Consider the following 21095-nt stretch of genomic DNA (forward strand, 5'->3'; position numbering starts at 1 on the left):
TATTAATCCAAAACTTTGGTTTGGTAACCAAAGAATACTGCTGAGCTTGTGTAAGCTACAATTTAGTTTGACCAGACCTAACTGTAGTAAACAATGTCTAAACGTCTCTCTTTAGCACCCCCGCTGGGTTGCTGGCAAGTTTGCACCTCAGAAATGTGTCTGGTGGAACGTTTGGCTGGGTTTGCCAAAACGGTCCCAGGGGAACGTTTCACCCACACACACACACACACACAACATCATGTTATACATGTAATACTAATAGCTGCGATATGTTTAGACTGAGCATGCCTGGCTGTTTGTATTTGTGCTTTCTCAAAGGGACGGCCCGTCCTTCCCGTCGCTACTCTGGGAGGCCTTCTCCAAGTCCTCCATGATTAAGTCCTGCTCGTTGACTTGGTTGACCCGCCGCGAGCTGGTGTTCTCTAGGCTGTTGAGTGAGATGGGCTCGGTGGATGGCTGCGGGTTGGCTGGCAGCACCGCGTTACCCTGGAAGCGGTGCGAGTACGTCCTGCGCCGGTACCCGCCACCGCCACCTCCTCCACCGCCACCTCCTCCACCCACCGCCACCTCCTCCACCGCCACCTCCTCCACCGCCACCTCCTCCACCGCCACCTCCTCCACCGCCACCTCCTCCACCGCCACCTCCTCCACCGCCACCTCCTCCACCGCCACCTCCTCCACCGCCACCTCCTCCACCGCCACCTCCTCCACCGCCACCTCCTCCACCGCCACCTCCTCCACCGCCACCTCCTCCACCGCCACCTCCTCCACCGCCACCTCCTCCACCGCCACCTCCTCCACCGCCACCTCCTCCACCGCCACCTCCTCCACCGCCACCTCCTCCACCGCCACCTCCTCCACCGCCACCTCCTCCACCGCCACCTCCTCCACCGCCACCTCCTCCACCGCCACCTCCTCCACCGCCACCTCCTCCACCGCCACCTCCTCCACCGCCACCTCCTCCACCGCCACCTCCTCCACCGCCACCTCCTCCACCGCCACCTCCTCCACCGCCACCTCCTCCACCGCCACCTCCTCCACCGCCACCTCCTCCACCGCCACCTCCTCCACCGCACAGCTGGAACTTGAACACGGCCTGGAAGCCGCGCCGGAAGTTCTCGTTGAAGAAACCGTAGATGATGGGGTTGACGCTGCTGTTGAAGAACGCCAGCCAGTGGGCGAACGGGTAGATGTATATGTTGATGACCCGGTACTGGTACTCGGACAGGCTGGCGTAGTCCGTCAGCATCATGAGTGTCCACAGGGGCAGCCAGGAGAGGACGAAGAGCAGTGCCACTACCAGGAGCATCTTGATGACCCGCTGCTTCTTTTTGGACACCGTGTGGCGGTTGTTGTGCCCGGCGCCGGGCTTGTCCCCGGTCGGCACGGCCGTCTTGAAGAGGGTGATGCCAATCCGCGCGTACATGATCACAATGAGCGATAAGGGCGCAAGGTAGATGTTGGCAAAGAGAACCGTGGTGTAGATCTTCCTCATCTCCTGGTTGGGCCAGTTCTCACGGCACCAGTAGAACGGGCTTGTCCGGTTGCCGTCCCCAAGGTATATCCGGATGGTCTGCTCTTTGGTCACCTGCAGCATGACGCCTGATGGGCACATGATGGATATGGCCAAAACCCAGATGACGATGATGATGAGGGTAGCTGTAGATATCGTCAGCTTCTGCTTGAAGGGGTACACAATGCATCTAAACCTGTGGAAGATAAATAGAAGAGTCATGAAACCGTCTGCCTCTGTCTCTGCCTTCCTCTCCCTCTCAAGGGTCCTCTGTTCATAGTTATTCACAATTGAATATAATAGGCCCTTAGAACACTTAGTTTGTTTCAATGTCAATGCCTCATGCTTATCGCAGCATTAAGCATAAAATGATTTCTAAGACAGCGAGAGCTTCACCTGTCCATGATCAGGCATTCATTTAAAAAAACAATTTGTCTGGAAAAAAAAAGCTAATGTGTCTCTATGCGAGCCTTTGCTTTCCTTTAATGATATAACTAATACATTTTATGAAGCATGACTTGTAAATGATTCAGTTCCATGAACCCTGACTGGAGACATAATTGAATTGTGCAGCTGACAACATAAGCTCACAGTGAATTGCTGACTAATAGGTCTGTAACTGCTGTGCACAGATCAACATAGTATGGACTCATAAGGGAATGTCAAATATGATTTCACTTAATTCCACACAACTGTTACAGCTCATGAATCTATCAACATTTACAAGGATTACAGTTTTCCGTCATACGACGGATTTCAGTCAATTTGATTTTAGAAATGTGATATTTGAAATCGATGCAGATCCGATGAGAAAAATAAATAGGAGGGGGGGGGACTATCACCTTTTCTTTTCCTTTTTTAAGGCAACTACAAATATTAGGTCGGATGAATTAATGTGTGTGATGGTAAATGTTTAAAGACCTAATAGTGTTCTTGAGAACTTTCTGTGTCTCAATCAGTGACCGCTCAAGAAGATAGCCTACGTCAGCCATGAGTTTCACTTTGAGTTATGTTGTCTCATTGGCCTGGGGCGTTTGCTTAAAAAAATAACACGTATGGAGGACTAATAACGGTCCAAAAGTTGGATTATAGTGACACAATCGATACAGCTGATGAGGTTGGCCAATCCTTTTAACTTTTTTGGATATGATATTGTGAGCTCTATGTGCGAATTCGGAAAAGAAGCGTAGGCTGTGTTCTTTCCGTGCATCAATGTAGACAATTTCTTACTATCGCGAACTCTTGTCAGGGGAGGTCATTCATTTTGGGTGTCACCTATGACTTGAACAGATAGCCTGCTATGCCACCCAATGTAGGCTACTATTATTGTTACAGTTTTTAATCAATGCAACTAATATTATGTACAGCGACGCAATATAAACCGTAGCCTATGCAATTTATTATCCCGTCTGTTATGACATGTACAACAATGTTTTTCACAATTTGCGACGGAAGGTTTTGACTGAGCGTGTTAACATAAAATAATAATAATATTGTCATCATCGCAAACTGTTTAGTGAGGGGGTCAGTCGTGTTTGTGACGCACAGACAGCCTTGTGGCCTATTTTGCTTAGGCCTCACTTTTAATGACAGTAGGTTGTGAGTGTATGTTGACAAAAAATAACCATGCAATTAAAATAGTCAACTTAAAACTTTGCTATAAAATATTATTAATTTATAGCACAAAACCATAACCAGTAGGCCTACCAGAACCTTGCATATTAGCGTCATGTGTGTGCGTCTATTTGGCAAGGCCACTAGCTGTCATGGATGCGTTGTTGCTATAGGAAGGCAGGTGTCAAAAGTTAAAAAAATAAATGGAGATGGGCGGCTGTTGGAAATGGGGGATAACTAACAAGCCATGGTGTAAAGAAATTAAAGTACCAGGGGTTTGCTTTTGTGCGTTTGCTGCAAGAAAATTGTTTATGGATGCAAACGTTTTAGTACGCCACCAATCAGAAGACCGCCATAAGATTAACGTTCGTGCATTTCAGGACATCTTCCCCACCTGGTGCAACTAGCCACCACAACAGCTACGTTTATGACCGTTTTTACGTTTAGAAAGTAGGCTACGCATGTTCTTTCATAGCGCAACACGACCTGTCCCTCATCATATCGCAACCTCTTGTCAACCTTATACAATCTGTTGCTGAAGACAAAAGCGCCCTCTCCAGATTGTCATTATCAAATGTGGAGACCACCTGCATGAGCACACACAGTATTGCTGCTCATTGGAAAACTGAGTTGTCTGTAAAACTCAAAATTACCATGTTTTCATTAAATGCGGATGAGGCAACAAATGGAAATATGATCAATATCTAGAATGTTCGGATTCGTTACTTTGATGAGGAAATTGGAAGTCTTGCAAACTTGATTTTATAGATTTTACTTGTGTTGAATTGCATATTAACAAGAAAAAAATCTCACTTTTGGCCTGAAGTAATTAAATAAGAGTGTAAGTTAAAGCCTTTCTACAATATTGCTGCAGTAGAAAAGAACAGCAATGGCCAGGGATGGTACTAAAATATATTTTTGTTCATCAGGAAAACTCAATCTCAATCAAGAACACTCTCAATTCGCCTTATTCACATGGTGGCCATTGGCGGCTAAAACGAGGCTACAGGGTACACAACCCATAGGATTGTTATGCTCTATGCATTCACCTGTAGGTGGCATTAATTATATAGTAAGTGTCCCCTGTAGCCTCGTTTTGGTTTAAACAATGGCCGCCGTGTGAATAAGGCGAATACTCCCTTTATTTTGCTGTTTGTGTCTTTTTGTACATTAAAAACCAATAGGTCGCGACCGCAAAAGGGGTGCTATCTCTATAGGTAGATATGAACAACGTATGACTTATGGCCTGAAAAAAGTTCAGTCAAACGATTTTTTTTCACTTTAATCCCTGCATTTACAGAGAGATTCTCATTTTTCATTTACCTAAAGACTGAATCTGTTTAAATAGGGTAATATTACATTATTATTATGTGGACAGAGTGTGCATGGGAAAAAAGTTAGATATTCACAGACTATTATTTTTACTAAAATTCGTATTGTGTATTCATGACTCATATTCTTGACTCAGAGAGACCATGACCTTTCTGTCCGGCCGACTTCCTCCTGAGCATGAAAGTGGCTATGGCTAGATTATGGTAATTAAACTGACCCCTGCAATTACCCAGGCAGGTCAGGTGGCCATCTAACATGCAGTCTTCAGTTGCACAGAGGGCAGAATAGAACTCTCCGGTGCAATGCACTGCATTCTAGAGTAGTATTATTTCCATACGATGCAGCTACTGTACACTGCCCATGGTTATTCCATTGTTAGGCATCCCGTCAGGGACCATGTTGGAAAAAAGTGTTCATCGCTTTTACATCCCTTATCCCTTGGATCCTTTTGTTTTTCTATAACCATAAATAAACCAAACCAAAACCAAATCCACTCTTCCCAGCAAATAACCCAGAGCAGCATGGGACAATTCCTATGAGACCCTTCCACAAGGCATGCCTGAGGACAGGAGCAGACTGGCCATCGGGAACGTCAATCACAATTGTGTAAGGGCCAATTTTATTTTTCCCTATTCCATAGTATTAGACATTGGTGTCAGACTCATATTAGGCAGTGGGCTGGATTTGTTGGAATGAGAGCTTGGGGGCCGTCATTGTTATGATCATGCTTATGGTCACTATCACTACTCGGCATAGGTTTTCTACACCTACTTATGAGCAAACAAGGTTCTTTCTTTCTTTCTTTCTTTCTTTCTTTCCATGACAGTCTTTCTTTTTTTTCAGCATAGAGAATTTATGGCTACACCAACATAATGTAATTGTCAGTTTAGCAAACACTATTTTTCCTCTTTCTGCATTTCCTGAGGATGGTTTGTAGTGCTATGTTTAATTAATTGATCATAAAAATATTGCTTATTACACATAGTCCATGACAACTGGATGTGCACCCAAACTTTGAACCCAGAAACATCTGCATTACATAGCCCACACAGATATTCAATAGGCCATCGCAGTTTGAGCGACACTAGTGTAACTAGGAATATAAGTATATCTGTATATATACTCTTTTGATCCCGTGAGGGAAATTTGGTCTCTGCATTTATCCCAATCCGTGAATTAGTGTAACACACAGTGAGCACACACTAATCCCGGCGCAGTGAGCTGCCTGCAACAACAGTGGCGCTCAGGGAGCAGTGAGGGGTTAGGTGCCTTGCTCAAGGGCACTTCAGCCGTTCCTACTGGTCGGGGTTCGAATCGGCAACCCTCCGGTTACAAGTCCGAAGCGCTAACCAGTAGGCCACGGCTGCCCAAACCAGTTGGCCACGGCTGCCTAGCCTCTTTGTTGTGAATATCACAATGAGGGTTTTACAAACGTATCACAACTACAAAGTGCACCCAGCTCTCGGGCAGCTCGTTATTGAAACATGGGAAGAAAGAGGAAAGCCGTGGTCAATGAGTGGTACAGAAGAGGGGTGCTAGGAAAGGGGGTCTCTACCGGCTGACACACAGTAATAGCTGACTTATTAAAGCAGTGTGCTCATTAAAGGGTTATTCCACCATTTGGGGAAATACGCTCACAATTTATTTTTACCTTTCTCCAGTTCATCCAGATTTTTACATTTCTCCAGTTCATCCAAATCAATTGTTTAACTCAAGGGGAGGTGGAAAATAAGAGTAATTCCCCCACGGAACAGGTGCTGTGTTAATAGGTGCGGTGAATGAGCTAAAGTGACTGATGTAAGAACTGAAGAGCACTTGTAATAACTTTTATTTTTTTAAATATGTGTAGTATTCCTTATGGCGAGGCCACAAAGTCAAGATCAGCCCTCAATCTCAACCAATCCGTCAAAAAAGTCAGCACAAGGCCAGAGGGATTGCCTCTTGCCTCAAAACCTAGATTGCTGTTAAAAAGGTGCAGTCTAGAATCATTGTGGAGACATGGAGAGGCTTGGTAGGTATTATAAGAACCATTTTGAGAGCTGTGAATGCAAATAAAGATGTTTCTATTGATTATTTAATCACGCCATTTTTCATAAAAAAAATAAAAAAGATGAAAATTCTTCTTTTTTTGATTCCATGTTTCTACCACATTGTCTTACAACCTTTTGACATGTGGTAGTGTCATTTACAGTCAGAACAAACATATCAATAAAGAGAAAATCAACACTGAATCAATATTTGCCAGGGGTAGGAATAATTTTATTCTTAACTGTATGCGTACCTTTAATGACTGTACACTATGCATACACACACACACGCACGCTCATGAACAAACGCAAACACACATAAATGCACACACACACACACACACACACAAACGCACACAGACACAAGCACAGACACACACACACACATAGCTAACCACACACTCACACACGGATACGGGTGTGCGTACTATAGCATTAATTCCTGCGGGTGTGCGTCCTATAGCATTAATTCCTGCCCCCACACACACACACACACACACAAGCGAAAACACATACACAGAGAAGCACACATATACACAAAACACACATGCACGTACACTCATTTACGTGTACATACACAAAAGTTGCAGGAGTAGGGAATGGAGTTAGCCTGTTCTAGTCAGAATATGAGTCTGATACTGCTCCATTGGGACATAATTATGGGGCGTGTTTCAACCGATACAGGGGGGGGAATGCCTCTGCACTCAATTGGATAGACCTAACCAATCAGAGCAACGAAATAGCTTACCGTGAGGTGTAGGAAGAAAACACACAAATCATCCTTTTTCTCTACAAATGCCTTAACATTGTTTTCTGGTCTTTTGTAAAAGTTAGTGCCGTCAATAACTCCTAGCCTACAACACTCCTTAGCGAAATCTAAGAGATACGTAGTAGGGTAGGCTATTAGGAAAAAACTGATATTCAATACTGTCTTTTAGCTATAGTGGAGCTGACTGGGCTGGAATTTCAATGCTAGAGGCCCACTGCAGATTTGATCGCCTACAAGGTTTGTCTTGAAGCTGAGAGACGTTAACTCTATATTTCATTAGCTTTGTTTGAGTATAAATGTGTAAAATAAAACAGTTAATTTGTTAAATTCATGAAGAACATCTTTAATATCTCACTTGGAGTGAAGGATGGAGAACAAGGAAACAGTGACCGGCACAGACACAATTACAGGCTGAATGCTATTGTCAAAGATTAGAGATCTTCTGTAGTGCGGGTCTACGAGCCCCAGGGGCTCCTCAGAGTTATTGAAGAGGGTCAACACAATTATTTGACCTGAAAAAAGGATGGAGTTATAATCTTATACAATATGTGAAAAGGTGGGGACAAATAAAAGTCTTGACCTGGTAAAAGTAATTTCCTGGGAAGGGTGGAGAGGTGGTGCAGGGCATAGAGTGATGTCAGCTTACCCTGATACAACCCCCACACCCCCCACCCCCCACACACACACACACCAAGCTCCACACATAGAGACACAAAGAGTATGACCTAGCTGCACCACACACCCATGAAAATTATGGCAAACACACACACACATTATAGATACTGCAGAGGGGGAGAGAGAGAGATGGAGGGAAAACACAAGATATACAGTAAACACAGGAAAAAGGAAGCGAAAGAAAGAGGAAGTCTAAAACCGAGGGCTATTTTTTTAATGCATGTACGGCTGGCACTCTAATGATGTAACAGTGACATCACAGCGCTGCGAGGCCCAGCTGTCGGTGGAAACAGGAAGGGGGAAACCCAGGAACTGCGCTGCCAAGCCTGAGTGGACACTCTGAGCCTGCCGGTTCTGACAGGCAGAAAAACACAGTGCAAGTGGCAGAGAGCCAATTTCATTAGAGCCACTAGTCAAGCCAAGGGGAAGTGGAGAGAGAGAGAGAGAGAGACAGAGAGAGATCTGCTCAGCATATAATCCCCTCAAACGACCACAACAAATGTACAATCTAGCCATGGGGTCGCATGCATGGCACTCCTGTCTAGTTGTGCCTAACAATACAGATATCCCATCCCACGGACGCTCAGGGAGCTTGAGGAATGGAAAAGGAACGATATCACAGATAATACCATGGGGTGCCAGCAACAGAGTGAGGATGCAGTCATTCACTCAGCATTGATGTATCCTTCATGCTGCCTTCAACGGAAAAAAAAATGTGATTGTGAGCAACTATTGCTGCAGTCGAACGTTATGTTATTCTTCTTTCTGGTATCCTGACAACGGCGTTCTGTGTTGCTATCTTGCTAGGTTGTCCGAAACAAAGTTTGTAGCCGGTACCTTGATGCCTGCTACGGCAAGTGACCCGGTAGAGAGCTGAAGGCAGCGAGACAGCAGACAGCTGCCTTCCGTTTCGTATAGACCCACTGCCATAATTTTTATTTTTTTTTACGTATATTTTTTGGCCCTTTTCGGCCTATTGTATAGGACAGTGAAGATACTTACAGGAAGCGAGTGGGAGAGAGGGAGATTGGGTGGGATCAGGCTATGACCCCGGTCAGACTTGAACCCAGGTGTTGGACCCGAATGTGGTAGCAGATATTTTTAATTGCCTAGCAGATTACTTTTTTAAAAGGCATACTTTATTAAAAGGCATACTTTTGGGAGTATGCCTTTTAATACTGACAGATACGGTAATTGGAAATTCACAAAAAGTCGATTTTGTGGCTAATGGGATGGGACTCATTCAATTTTAAACAGGTCCAACAGATAGATAGATACTTTATTGATCCCCAAGGGGAAATTCAAGAACATCAGATTTTCCTTCCATCAACCCCTTGGGCCAATAAATCTGATTTGTACAAGCCCCTCGTATATTTCTACTGGCCCGAAAAGTCACTTTTATATAAAACTTACATAATAAAATGTTTTATTTCACTGTAATATAGCCCCTCTTTCTGTTAGTAGCCTCACATGTTTAGCTTCAGCAAGTTAGCATCAGATCAGCGGCAGAAAAACTGACACTGGCCCAAACAGTGGCCTACCAACTTGCTGCACTCCCAGGCCAGGCAAGTGCTTATGTTGAACCCTTTAAAAAACAGCTGGACCCCTGACTGAAGTGAGAAAGCACTCCACAGGGAATAATGCCCATATTTAGTATACATCTCCAACAGTGTTGTATAAAGTACTAGAAAGCAATACTTGAGTAAAAGTACAAGTATCGTACTAGAAAAAGACTTTGGTAGAAGTGAAAGTTACCTTTTAGAATATTACTTAAGTAAAAGTCTTAAAGTATCTGATATATACTGTACTTAAGTATCAAAAGTAATTTTCTGATATTTAATGTACTTAAGTATTTGAAGTAAAAGTAAAAAAGTAAAAGCAAAGCGGTTTTATTTTGAACTTTTATTGTGAACTTTATTTTGGCTTTCATATAGTAAAGCATAAAGCATATTCAAGGTTCCCATATCTTCTTAATCTCACTCATCAAATCGAAATCACATTCTTTTCTAGGACTTTTCAGGCACAATTCTCTTAAGTTCAAAGAACAAACAGCATATTTTTAGAGCTGACATCAAAGAAAAAAACTGAAACAGAAATGTCACTTTTGTATGAAATTCAGGTAAAAATTAAAAATAAATAACTTATTAACCGGCCCACGTTTTCCATAGTGGTGGAAATTGGATAAATGAAGCAACATTTCCATTTCACTACTATCCTGTAGTTTTTATTAGTACCATGGTTCAACAAATGTGTAAAGGTTATATACTCACTTCAACTGAGAAGTTAACAAAAAATATTCCACTATTCCACAAGTAACAAAAACAGAAAGAAAGCCTTTGAAATGTAGCCTATCCCACACTTCCACAAAGAGGCATATTGAACTAATGTTTAGGCTACATGTTTTTTTTGCATGGGTAGGCTATATTGTTGTTTGGTGATTTAGCCAGACTTCCTAATTAAGGAGACACAGCACTCAAAAAATCCTCCATAGAAATGCATGGGGCTAGTTTGTAACGGCAATATGGCAGTTGTCTACACATATCCCACCCCTTCCTCGGCAAAACCTCGACATGTTGACATTGAGCCAATCATGTGGTGTGATGTGAATACATTGAGCCAATCATATGGTGTGTTGTGAAGACATTGTGCCAATCATGTGTTGTGAACTCGCTGCTGGAGCAAGATTGGTGTCGTGAAGCCTTGCGCACGCACATTTCTGCCGAACAGGATGCCCGATGAGTGCCCAAAAAGCGTTGCAATATAGCCGCTGAGTGGAGGGTCTTGCCTAAAAGGACTTTGATTTAGCCTACTCCTTTATTACACCCTCTTCTGAGCAAACAAGGCATATAGGTTTATCATGTAGGGTAATTGCTCTTTCTTACATTAAATAACTTTAATTTATCCTCTCTACTTGTCCCTGTAGTCATGGCCTCCTCATCACTAATTTTGGGCTCATCATTTTCAGTGGTCGACTGGTTGATCTGCTACTCAGTCTCTCCTGGCCTCTTTCTACCATCCATCCTTCCTGACGCTTGTGTCTACTGTAGGGCCGGCTCGGCTATCCGTATCTGAAAACTTTTGGAAAAGATGGGTTATATGGACCCTACCAACTCTTTTTGGGAGGGGAGAACTCCCTCACGTAGGCAGAGGCATTGCATTGGTGTCATGCACAGAATGCTGAACGTGTCCTACTTTAAGAAAAGATAGACTAACGTGACAAATGTCAATATTTTTTTCCTCGACCGGCCCAAAAGTGAAGTGGCCCACCGGGAATTCTCCCGATTACCCACCCCGGGCCTGATTCAGTCTTACTCTTCTTGGACTGAAGACAAGTCCTGCCATGCTAAATAGCCTTTCACAGGCCACTGAGGCAGGTAGCGGAGTGTTCAGCTTCACAGAAAGCTGCCAATGTACAGAAACATTTCTTGCAAATACAGCCACGGGTGTATGACGTTATTTTCACCACTACCCTGTTCACTGAGTTCACCACTATCGTCGGGGTGGTCGTCTATGATAACGGGAGGTCCTCCAGTAGGTTCCATGGCGGTTTCAGTTGTGCGTCCTCCTTTAGCAACAAACTAGCGCTCGTGCAGCGTGCGGAGCGTGCGTAATGCAATCTAGCAGAGATTTGCCAAACCTCCCTTATTGCCGTCGCACACATTTCTTCTAATTTTATGTTTTAGTAACGAGTAACGAAGATGCTTAGTGGAAATATAACGGAGTAAAAGTATACATTTTATCTAGGAAATGTAGTGGAGTAAAAGTGAAAGTTGACATAAATGTAAATAGTGAAGTAAAGTACAGATCCGTGAAATTTCTACTTAAGTACAGTAACGAAGTATTTGTACTCCGTTACATTACAACACTGATCTCCAATGACACAACTGTTTTGTTTACCTTACAGAAGAGATAGTTTAACCTATCATCATACTCCAGTGCATCTATCACTGGTTGGTATCCTACTCGACATTTACATATTTGTCCATAAGCATATGCCCACCAATGAAGCATTAGGCAATATGACACAAGTGGAAGTGGTGTTGGTAAAGGACATTGCCATGGCTGTAATTCGTCCGTAGGTACAAGGCCAAAGGTTGAGTGCCGAAGGTACGCAATAAGCAATGCAACACCACTTGAGCAACGCAACACCACTCAAGAGCCAAGTCCAGTGTGAGAGGCTATGTGCTTGTGCACACAGTCATTTGTATAGCCTACTTATGTCTCATATTAAATTGAAAATTACCTACTCTTTATTTACTCACTCAAAGTAGTGACTTTATGAAATCGCTGCTCTATCGCTTTGAATGAATAGAATGTTGCACGGAGTGATTACTACTGTAAAACACTCGAGTAGGGATGTCCTGAGATATCACCACTCGTGATGACTCACAGAATGCCTAAAAAAATAAATAGGCTAGTTCGATCTGACCTGACTGTTGTATAAATAAACAATATGCAATCACAGTCTTTCTTTTGGCAAGCTCAATGTAAAAAATACCACACAGAAACACCTTCATCACACCCACGTAGTGGATTTGGTTACAGCCTGGACATTAATCATGAGTAACTGTTTGGGAAGACTTTTCTGACACACATCACCACAAAGTATTCCTCAGTGAAGAAAGCATGAATGTTGACTAAATTAAATGAGTTTGTGGCATTACCTGTCCACTGCGATGGCCACCAGGGTGAAGACAGATGCCGATACAGATATGCCTTGGACCATACCACTCATTTTGCACACCAGGCTTCCAAATGGCCATCCTGAAAACAAGACAAATGAACAAAACGTAATGTTCTTCACCATCGCCTTATTCAACAATGCATTATGTTACGGTAAAAGAGTACTTTCATAACTTGTATGATAGTCATAAAATCAAGCATATTACTGTAGTTGAGTTTATATTACGTAACATAGTATTACTATCCTATTTTTTAAGTTACTCATAAAATAGCAGAACATTTACAGTATTGTCCTTCCTGTTACCTCCTGATGTCCTTTTGTGTTTTGTGCTACAAGTATGCTGTTATTTTCAAGGTTAAAGAAGTCTTTTGTTACAAACGGATTTGTCAGAGAGATTGGAAAAGAAAGAGAATGACTCTTCTCCTCTCTTTCAGCAGAACATCCATTAGCACATCCTCCACAGCCAATAGACCAATTTCACAGTGTCCAGGTGTCCGGCCTCATTGATGTTAATGATACCTTAATTGGCAGGGTAAAACGTCGTCCTGTTTCTGTCTTTCCTGTGGACTTTTCTTTTGCTGTCTATGGGACAGTGTTCTTCCACAGAAAGTTCATTTACACAGTGGCCCCATCTTGTGAAATGGGCTAATTAGGGTCACAGAGCTTGCGGAATTCTCAAGGCATGTTTATCTTAGAATACAGCAAGACCACGGCAGAATTACACTGTAGAATTCTTGTAGTATTATTGTGTCCTATACGGATACTGATATGTTCCTTATGCCATTGAGAGATGACAGCTTTACACGACTGACTTCTACAATATTTGGTTATAGGTATAAGGTTATGTCATACAGTTTATTATTAGTGACATTTTATTGGGAAATAAGGACTATGCATTTAATCCATTGGAAATCACTGAGCAAAGAACATACACACACACTATCAGTATTGAGCATGTACACATTCAGAGTAGTGAGAAGCCACTTGGTGGTGTGCGGGGAGTAGTTGGGGGTTAGGTGCCTTGCTCAAGGGCACTTATAATGGCAATGGATGCTGAGGGATGCTGCTCATTCACCCGCCCCACCCACATTTTCCCCAGTACGGGGGACTTGACCCAAGCCTGCTTCTCTAACCTTTAGGCCAAACATGCCACAGTTCAGAAAATAATCCTCTCTTTGTGGTCCATAAATGAAATGCACAACTCGAGGGTCAGGCGCAGTCGGTATTTCATACCAGTTGGTCCTTCAGGACACTAACGAGTGCATCAGCATTGGCAGTAGAGATTGGCTGCGCTGATAAAGCCATGATGCCAAAGGACATACTGTAATGTGGGGATTAGAACTATCATGATGCGATCAGAACATGAGCAGGATCACATAATGCACTCACGTTCCGACTGTCCTAGGCTCTGGATGAATAAGTTCACCCTCTGTTTTTTTCCCCCCGAAAAATGCCATAGCCATTATATCTGTTTAAAACCCTGGCCCATAACAACACAACCACTAAATCTCATTATCTCTCCTAAGGTCTAAGCCCTGAGGTGATTGAGCTCAAATGGGTATGGGAATGGGATAGCACCTGTGACATACTAAATTAACAACATCAAAAACGCATTGCATACTATTTCCGCTACCATTTTATATCCGTTGTTTAGTTTTTTTTTTTTTTTTAACCCTCAAAGGCTGTGAGTCTGTAAGTATGAACAATTATATTGGGTCAATGACCACCTTCCATAGCAATACACATGTTATTCGACCTGATTAGCAGTAATTGTCATAGGTTGAACACTTTGCGATGTCTGGTTTGTAGCCATTGTAACAAAGATCCTTGATTACTGCTCCACTTCAACCCTATCTGATTGTAACTTAGAAAACACCACAAACCTTGGCTGAATGGTTGGTCCAACTCTTGACTATGACTGACATCTTTGAGCTCTTTATTATAATCCCAGCTATATGTTTGAGAAGAAACCAGACAAATTCATAGGCTTAGTAAGTCTCCAGATGATGAAAATTATCTTTGTTTTTTTCTTCCTGAAGTGGAAATCATATCCAGCAGATGTTCACAATGAAAGAATATGTTCCTCTCCACTAAATGACTGATTTTGACAGTTTTTTCCCACAGTGAGAAAAATGTCAAGGACTCAACTTTGCCCTTAGGGGACAGCCCCCTGGGTTGTAATGGATCTGACTGAATGCCTGTTAGAAACATCTCACAGTGAGATATGGAGTTTCAAGTTCTCAGTGTTTAATTATTCTCATCCAAAGTCTCCAGCATCACTAGGCAACAGTGCCTGAGCAAAGTCTGGCTGTGAAAATGATTCAGCCAAGGCAGTGTAAATGAGATATGATTTTCTCTCTTTTTTTCTTTTAATATTCTTTTTCTATTTTCCATTTTGTTGCGACAAAGAGGCCTGTATGGACTACATTAAAGAGCAAGCTAATTTTAATGAGTTCCATTTTAAAAGTTGCTTCTATGACGACAAAATAGGCTATAAAAAATAGAACACTTTCCACTCTCCTGTCTCCTGTGTGCACAGCTGTCAATAGTTGATAGTAAGTGAACAGGACAGCTGGGATATCAGCTAAATCGGTTGATAATAGTTAATTAAGAGTTAACTAGATGTCCCGCAGAGCGGTACAAAATATGACCGCCGCCCAGTCCAGCACATTTTTTCCACAAAAATAAATCATAAAGGCCTATGTGATTCTAACTGTCGCACTAAATTGCATTATCCACACTCAATTCTCACTGGTATCTTCTAGACAACAAGTACCAAAACATGATTAGTTCATAGATTTCACATGTAAAATTCATTATACAACCCCACCCCCATCTTGCCTGTTCATAATTCTGAGAAATTCTTGAATTGTGTGCATGTGTGCGTGTACATGTTTATGTTTATGTGTGTGTGTGTGTGTGTGTGTGTGCGTGCTTGTGTGTGTGCCTGCGTACATTATGTGCCTGTGTTTGTGCTTATGCATGCATGCGTACATATGTCTACTGTGTGAGTATGTGTCATACGTATGATTACTGTGAATGTATGTGTGCGTGTGTATCTGTTTATATGCACATGTGTGCATATGGAATGGGTTAGCATGACCCCTGAAGGCAAACATTCGGAAAAATTTGGTCATCCTAGGCCCTACAGTTCTCAAGACAGAAGACAGAAAACTGTGTCTGCCCTACCCTCCTTTCTGGGGGCGCAGTCCAGCGGGGGGGCTACAGATCAAAACGAAAAACGATGGTTCCATGCTATCCATGTGGGGTTACATGCCCACCTAGTTTCGTGTGGCCCGGTCTTTCAGTGTCCCGGGAATCCTTGTTGGTGTAGGTCACTAAATGTACACATAAATTATTTTATTTTAAGGCCCCCCATGAACGAAAGTTCACAAAACTTGGCATGCATTCAATTTCGTGCAGTTTTGACCATGTCAGCCAGAGATATTGTGATGAAAACACCTCATTTTTTGCTTTTTCATTTTTAACTAGGTGGCGCTATACATGAAATAAGTGGTAATGGGATAGGTTGACATGCCCCCTTAAGACCAACATACGAAAAAAAGGTGAACCTCCTAGGCCCTACGGTTCTCGAGATATTCACAGAACAATTCATAAGCCATTTATCCAATTCTCATGACATTCAGTATACAGCATCTAGTCGTACAGTCTGACATGTGTTACATGTCAATTCATTGTCAAAGAAAGTGGCCCATTATAACTTTTTGGCCAACATGCCATTGTGTAGATGTCCTAACATAACACAAGTTCATATGCATAGTCATCCCTGCAATCTTTGGACACATGCTTAATTTAGTCTTATTTAAACATAATAACATCTCAAAATGGCTGCCACACACACCATGCCCCAGAATGCCTCACTGTATACATGGCTGTATACATGGCTGTTCAATCAGAATAAGAACAGAATTCACCACCCCTTCCATTCCGATCAGAATTCTAATCGGATCGGCAGTTTAATTCTGATCAAGGTGTTTATATGTGTCATTTTTATTCCGATTAAGCCATTATTCTGATTCTAATCAGATTAGGAGTCCATTTAAACCCACACTGGCAGGGCTTGATACACAGTTCCAAAAGCAGCTTCCACAGGTGTGACACCACTTTGCCCTACTTCACAGTGTAACTGATTAGTTATGCTTTATGCTCCCTCAGTTTCAGCCATTGCTTGGATAGGGTTCATTTCCGCTATTCTGATCTGCTTGATTGTGCATAGTACTCCTGAGGTGCTTGTATTGTGTAGGCTTTGAGGAATACTTTGTTCCTACACTTGTATCCTGTCAACATGAGTGAATCATTCCAAAGTCTCATCTGTACTCGCAGACTCGCAGTGCCTTTGAAAAGCCGTAGCGTACAGGTGTGGCTCAGACAATAAAAGGGGAGCCCACACAGCAGGTGATTTATGTTGAACTGATCATAGTGTAATGATAAATCTTACTTTCCCATTTCCTATTGTCAGCAATGATGAGCTGTCCTCTGTTGCCAGTCCTTTTAAATGAATCACACACACACACACAGGTCAGTTTGGCTTGGTGCCAACCTCACTGAATCACAATTAATGCCTACATATCTGACCTAGGCCTACTCATTCTAGGCTCAATGCATTGTGGGAAGTTCTATTTAACTGCACACACAACACATTCTCCTCTTGAGTAGTCTCAAGTATACATTAGTATAGCAAAACCATTTGGTAACTGTATTAGACAACCTTCATATAAGTGTCCCCCACAAATTCATTGTTTAAAGAGACACTATAAAAATGTGGTCATATGCGCCCCTGAGGACCTTGGCAAGTGAATGATTGGATCACAATGCATCTTGGTGGTTGTACTGGTGCCTTGATAGACTATCCATTACATTTCATTGCTTCTTACTATTTTAGTTTAAGTTCTACGACTTGTCTTCGTCTCAACTAACATGGTCTTTATGACGAAACTGGTGAAAATTCATCCAACTTGATTCAACATCTACCGTACTTTGATTTAGCATAATCTTGTCTTTAATAACTTCAACAATATGTAGAAATGAGAGTCTAAATGGCATCAAAGAGATACAGTTGCAGTTGCATTTCACCATTCTCAATATGTGTAACTTTTTTAAAAAAAAATAATAATTACTGTGTTTGTTTTTACACTGTCTTTTGTTGTGTTAACTAGAGCTGGGCGATATACCGGTTCACACCCTATACCGGTATATATTTTCGTTATGATATGAATTTGTAATATACCGCCATACAGGTGTATTTGATTACACAACGTTTTGAACGCTGCACCGCGCGACAGTGTTTCAGACGGGACTTTTTCACACTATGCGAGGCATAGTGAGGATTAACACAAAACACCTTAAGTTTTTTCCTTGAAGTATGACCCTTACGGCTTAATTTCTCCTTAGGTAAGGGGTTTATTTAAGGGTGTTGCACAGAATAATACCTTAAATTGTTTCTTTAGTTAAGGAAAAACGGTATGGGATACTGCATTGAAAAGGATTTACCGTCACGAAAATTCTATTGAGATTGTTCAACAGCTGTAACTAGCTGGCTAGTAGGTGATGGCGTTAGTTAGCAACCCACCGAACACAGTGAAGTTTAATGATCTTATCATTCATCTCACTTTAAGAATATTCGCTTAAATTATCCAGGTAGCAAGTAAAGCGTGTTATAGACATGCACTGAGCAATACTAGCTGGCTAGTTAGAAATGATCCTGACTGCCATCAGTGCACCAAAACGAACTTTTTTGTTAATGTTTTGCCTAGCGAACCGAACCGAAGCTCATGGCAGGCTAACAAGACATCCACATGAAGTTAACGCTACCACTAACGTCATGTAAACCACACAATAACAATACATTTCTGATAGGCCTATTTGACAGAGTAAGCATATTAACAGAGAGGTTTTATTTTAAATGGTATCATTTTCAAAAAAGTATAATTATTGCAAGTGGCACTACTTTTTGTATTGGTTTTATACAAGATGTTTGTGAAATTTGCACAGTAAAAGTTCTGTATTTTGACTGCAATTGTCTTTGCATTCTGATTAGATTCTTCATTAGAATCATGAGTGGCTTTTTGTAAACAGCATCATTTTCTGGGGCCATGCAAAACTGCATTACCACTAGTGTGGAGTTATTCTATATCATGACAGTAAAATAGACCATCCTTAGTCAATGTACTGTCAATGTACATTTTTGGTCATACCGCCCAGCACTAGTATTAACCAAGGACAGGTCTTCAGGCCCTGGCTTTTGCTGGTTGCCTAAGATACCACACACAGTGCGGGAGACAGGGTGTACACTGTATGTTTGAATCAGAGCTAACACTTCTTGAGCACTATGGTGTGGTAGTACAAGTTGTCTTTCCCATTTCCACTCCCCACATCTTCTTGCTCATCATAATGAATTATTCACACTTCAAAGAAGTATGCACGTCTTGACATGGCCAGAAAGAGATGTAGGCCTACAAGCTGGTGAATTCTACTCTTCCATTTCTTAAAATGACAACTTACCATTCTGACAACTTACCATTCTGTTCTATATTGTAATTTGTGGTTATTGACTGGTGTAATCTGGTTACACTGATAAGCATGAAACCGCTCTATTTTCAATTACGCTAGTCAGTCCTAATTTGAGGGGAGGCATAGATCAATGTCACGCACCATCGATTAACATTGATTAATTGCTCGCATGTTCAAATAGTGCCAGATGTTCTAAATGCGCCAACGCCGCTCACCTGTAATGATGTTGTCCAGCAGTGTTGTAGGCATACAGAAAATCCCAACGAGTAGGTCACTAATGGCGAGGTTGAGGATGAAAAGATTGGTGACGGTGCGCATGTTCTTACTCCTCAGCACTATAAAGCAAACAACTCCATTGCCAACCATGCACACCAGGAAGATGAGCAAGTAGGACACGATGAACACCACCGCGGTAGGCGGCTGATGCAGGTAGTATCCGACATAAGTGATATTGTTTCTTGGTATGGTGTGGTCGCTCGAGGCATTGGGAAAAGTGCAGTTATCACCATCAGAAAAAGTAAAGTTTGACTCCGGCCTCTCGTTCATTTTCAACTCGTCCTGAAAACAGAGTGTGGACGTTTAGACCTCATGAAGAATGCACATGCACAGCAATAAGTTAATGAGAAAAAATACTGGAGGTTGAACAACTGTTTAAGACAAACACATGGTCAGAACTATTGGGATGAATAAACTGCACTCACTTCAATGCAAGACTTATTTAGTTGCTGCTATGTAGACTACAACTTTGATCAAGCCTACAAATGAACAAAATCGAAGCCGACCGACTTCATTCCATATTGACAAGACATTGAACGGTACTGACTGCGCGCGCAGACAGCGCAGAGCATGCACCGCGCACAAAATTATATCACACTTATTTGTTAAATATGTTATTTGATACATATATAATAGTATCATTTCTAAATAAATACTCTCCTATAAAAACACGCAAACAATAGCATTTAATGACTTGAGTAATTCGTCGACTCAGACCTTGCCAATAAGAACGTAGTAAAGCGCTCCTGCTATATTGCGAAATCTAGAAACAGCATCAGTTTAGGCAACGCAAAACTAATCCTCTAGAAATCCCAAAATGAATCCAAAAAAGACAAACTGAACAAAATACCCTTTTATAGTACAGCAAGAAACAAGTAGGCTATAACAAAATCAACTTTCCTTTGACGATACCAGTATGCTATGAATATAAAAAGCTTAAAAGGAAAAATAGTTTCATCAGATGTATTCTTACCACATGAATTTCCAGAAGTGTCCGCGTTAAAGGCAGGGGGAAAGAAAAGGACAGTTATTATTAACTGTACCTGTCTTACCCTTAAAATGCTATAAGAATGGGTTCCTCCATTAAAATCCTTAATGAGAATGGTCTTCTCAATATGGTCGCCTTAGAACTATGAAAACTCAAGCCCAAAATGTGCAAAACAATATTTTAACGCACACTCATGCCCTTGCCATCAATGCATGAGGCGGGAAACATTTTTGTCCTGCTCCGCACTCTACTGTGGACTATGTGATTTAACTATCTGAACACGGGAGAGGAAGAGGGGGAAGGACCAGGGAGGGAGGGTGCGCGAGAGACTGATAGCCGTTATGTTTATGATCATGTCAGTCGTCACGCTCAGGGAGGTGGACCAAAAAATCTAATGAATAAATTGATTCTTTATTGACAGTCTGTAGTCAATGGTCAATAATATGCACCAAATATTTTCTTTGAAGTAATAGGTGTCTGTTTATTATTTTCATTTTATTTTATTTGGTTTCTCTTCGGAGCTTGATATACCCGAAATGGTTAAAACGGTAAAATGATAACTCATTGCATTTCAATCGAATGCTTTATGAAGGTATAGGTGCGTGCAATATACTCTGGCATTATTCTAGCTGGAATTCCATCAATAGAGGGCGCAGTTCACCATAAAATGACCTATCAGCAAGCAG

The 21095-nt window shown here is 42.0% G+C and overlaps 1 protein-coding gene across 1 annotated transcript; it reads right to left on the reverse strand.

Annotated features, from left to right (window-relative positions):
- Positions 1-235: 235 nt before the first annotated feature.
- npffr2a (neuropeptide FF receptor 2a) lies at positions 236-20656 on the reverse strand. Its single transcript, XM_048243708.1, has 5 exons — positions 20395-20656; positions 19361-19703; positions 12595-12694; positions 1063-1709; positions 236-548 (listed from the first exon to the last, which is right to left on the reverse strand). The coding sequence occupies exons 2-5, from the start codon at positions 19689-19691 to the stop codon at positions 313-315; spliced, it is 1314 nt and encodes a 437-aa protein (XP_048099665.1). The 5' UTR covers positions 19692-19703; positions 20395-20656; the 3' UTR covers positions 236-312.
- Between the last annotated feature and the right edge of the window lie 439 nt (positions 20657-21095).

Source organism: Alosa alosa, chromosome 5, assembly GCF_017589495.1.
Source record: "Alosa alosa isolate M-15738 ecotype Scorff River chromosome 5, AALO_Geno_1.1, whole genome shotgun sequence".
Classification (NCBI taxonomy): domain Eukaryota; kingdom Metazoa; phylum Chordata; class Actinopteri; order Clupeiformes; family Clupeidae; genus Alosa; species Alosa alosa.

Excerpts from the sequence above, each read along its gene's own strand:
- npffr2a (XM_048243708.1), bottom strand. The coding sequence starts at position 19,691 with ATGAACGAGAGGCCGGAGTCAAACTTTACTTTTTCTGATGGTGATAAC. Across the intron at positions 12,695-19,360 it reads GCTGGACAACATCATTACAG|GATGGCCATTTGGAAGCCTG; the intron begins GTGAGCGGCGTT and ends TCTTGTTTTCAG. Across the intron at positions 1,710-12,594 it reads GTGGCCATCGCAGTGGACAG|GTTTAGATGCATTGTGTACC; the intron begins GTAATGCCACAA and ends TATCTTCCACAG.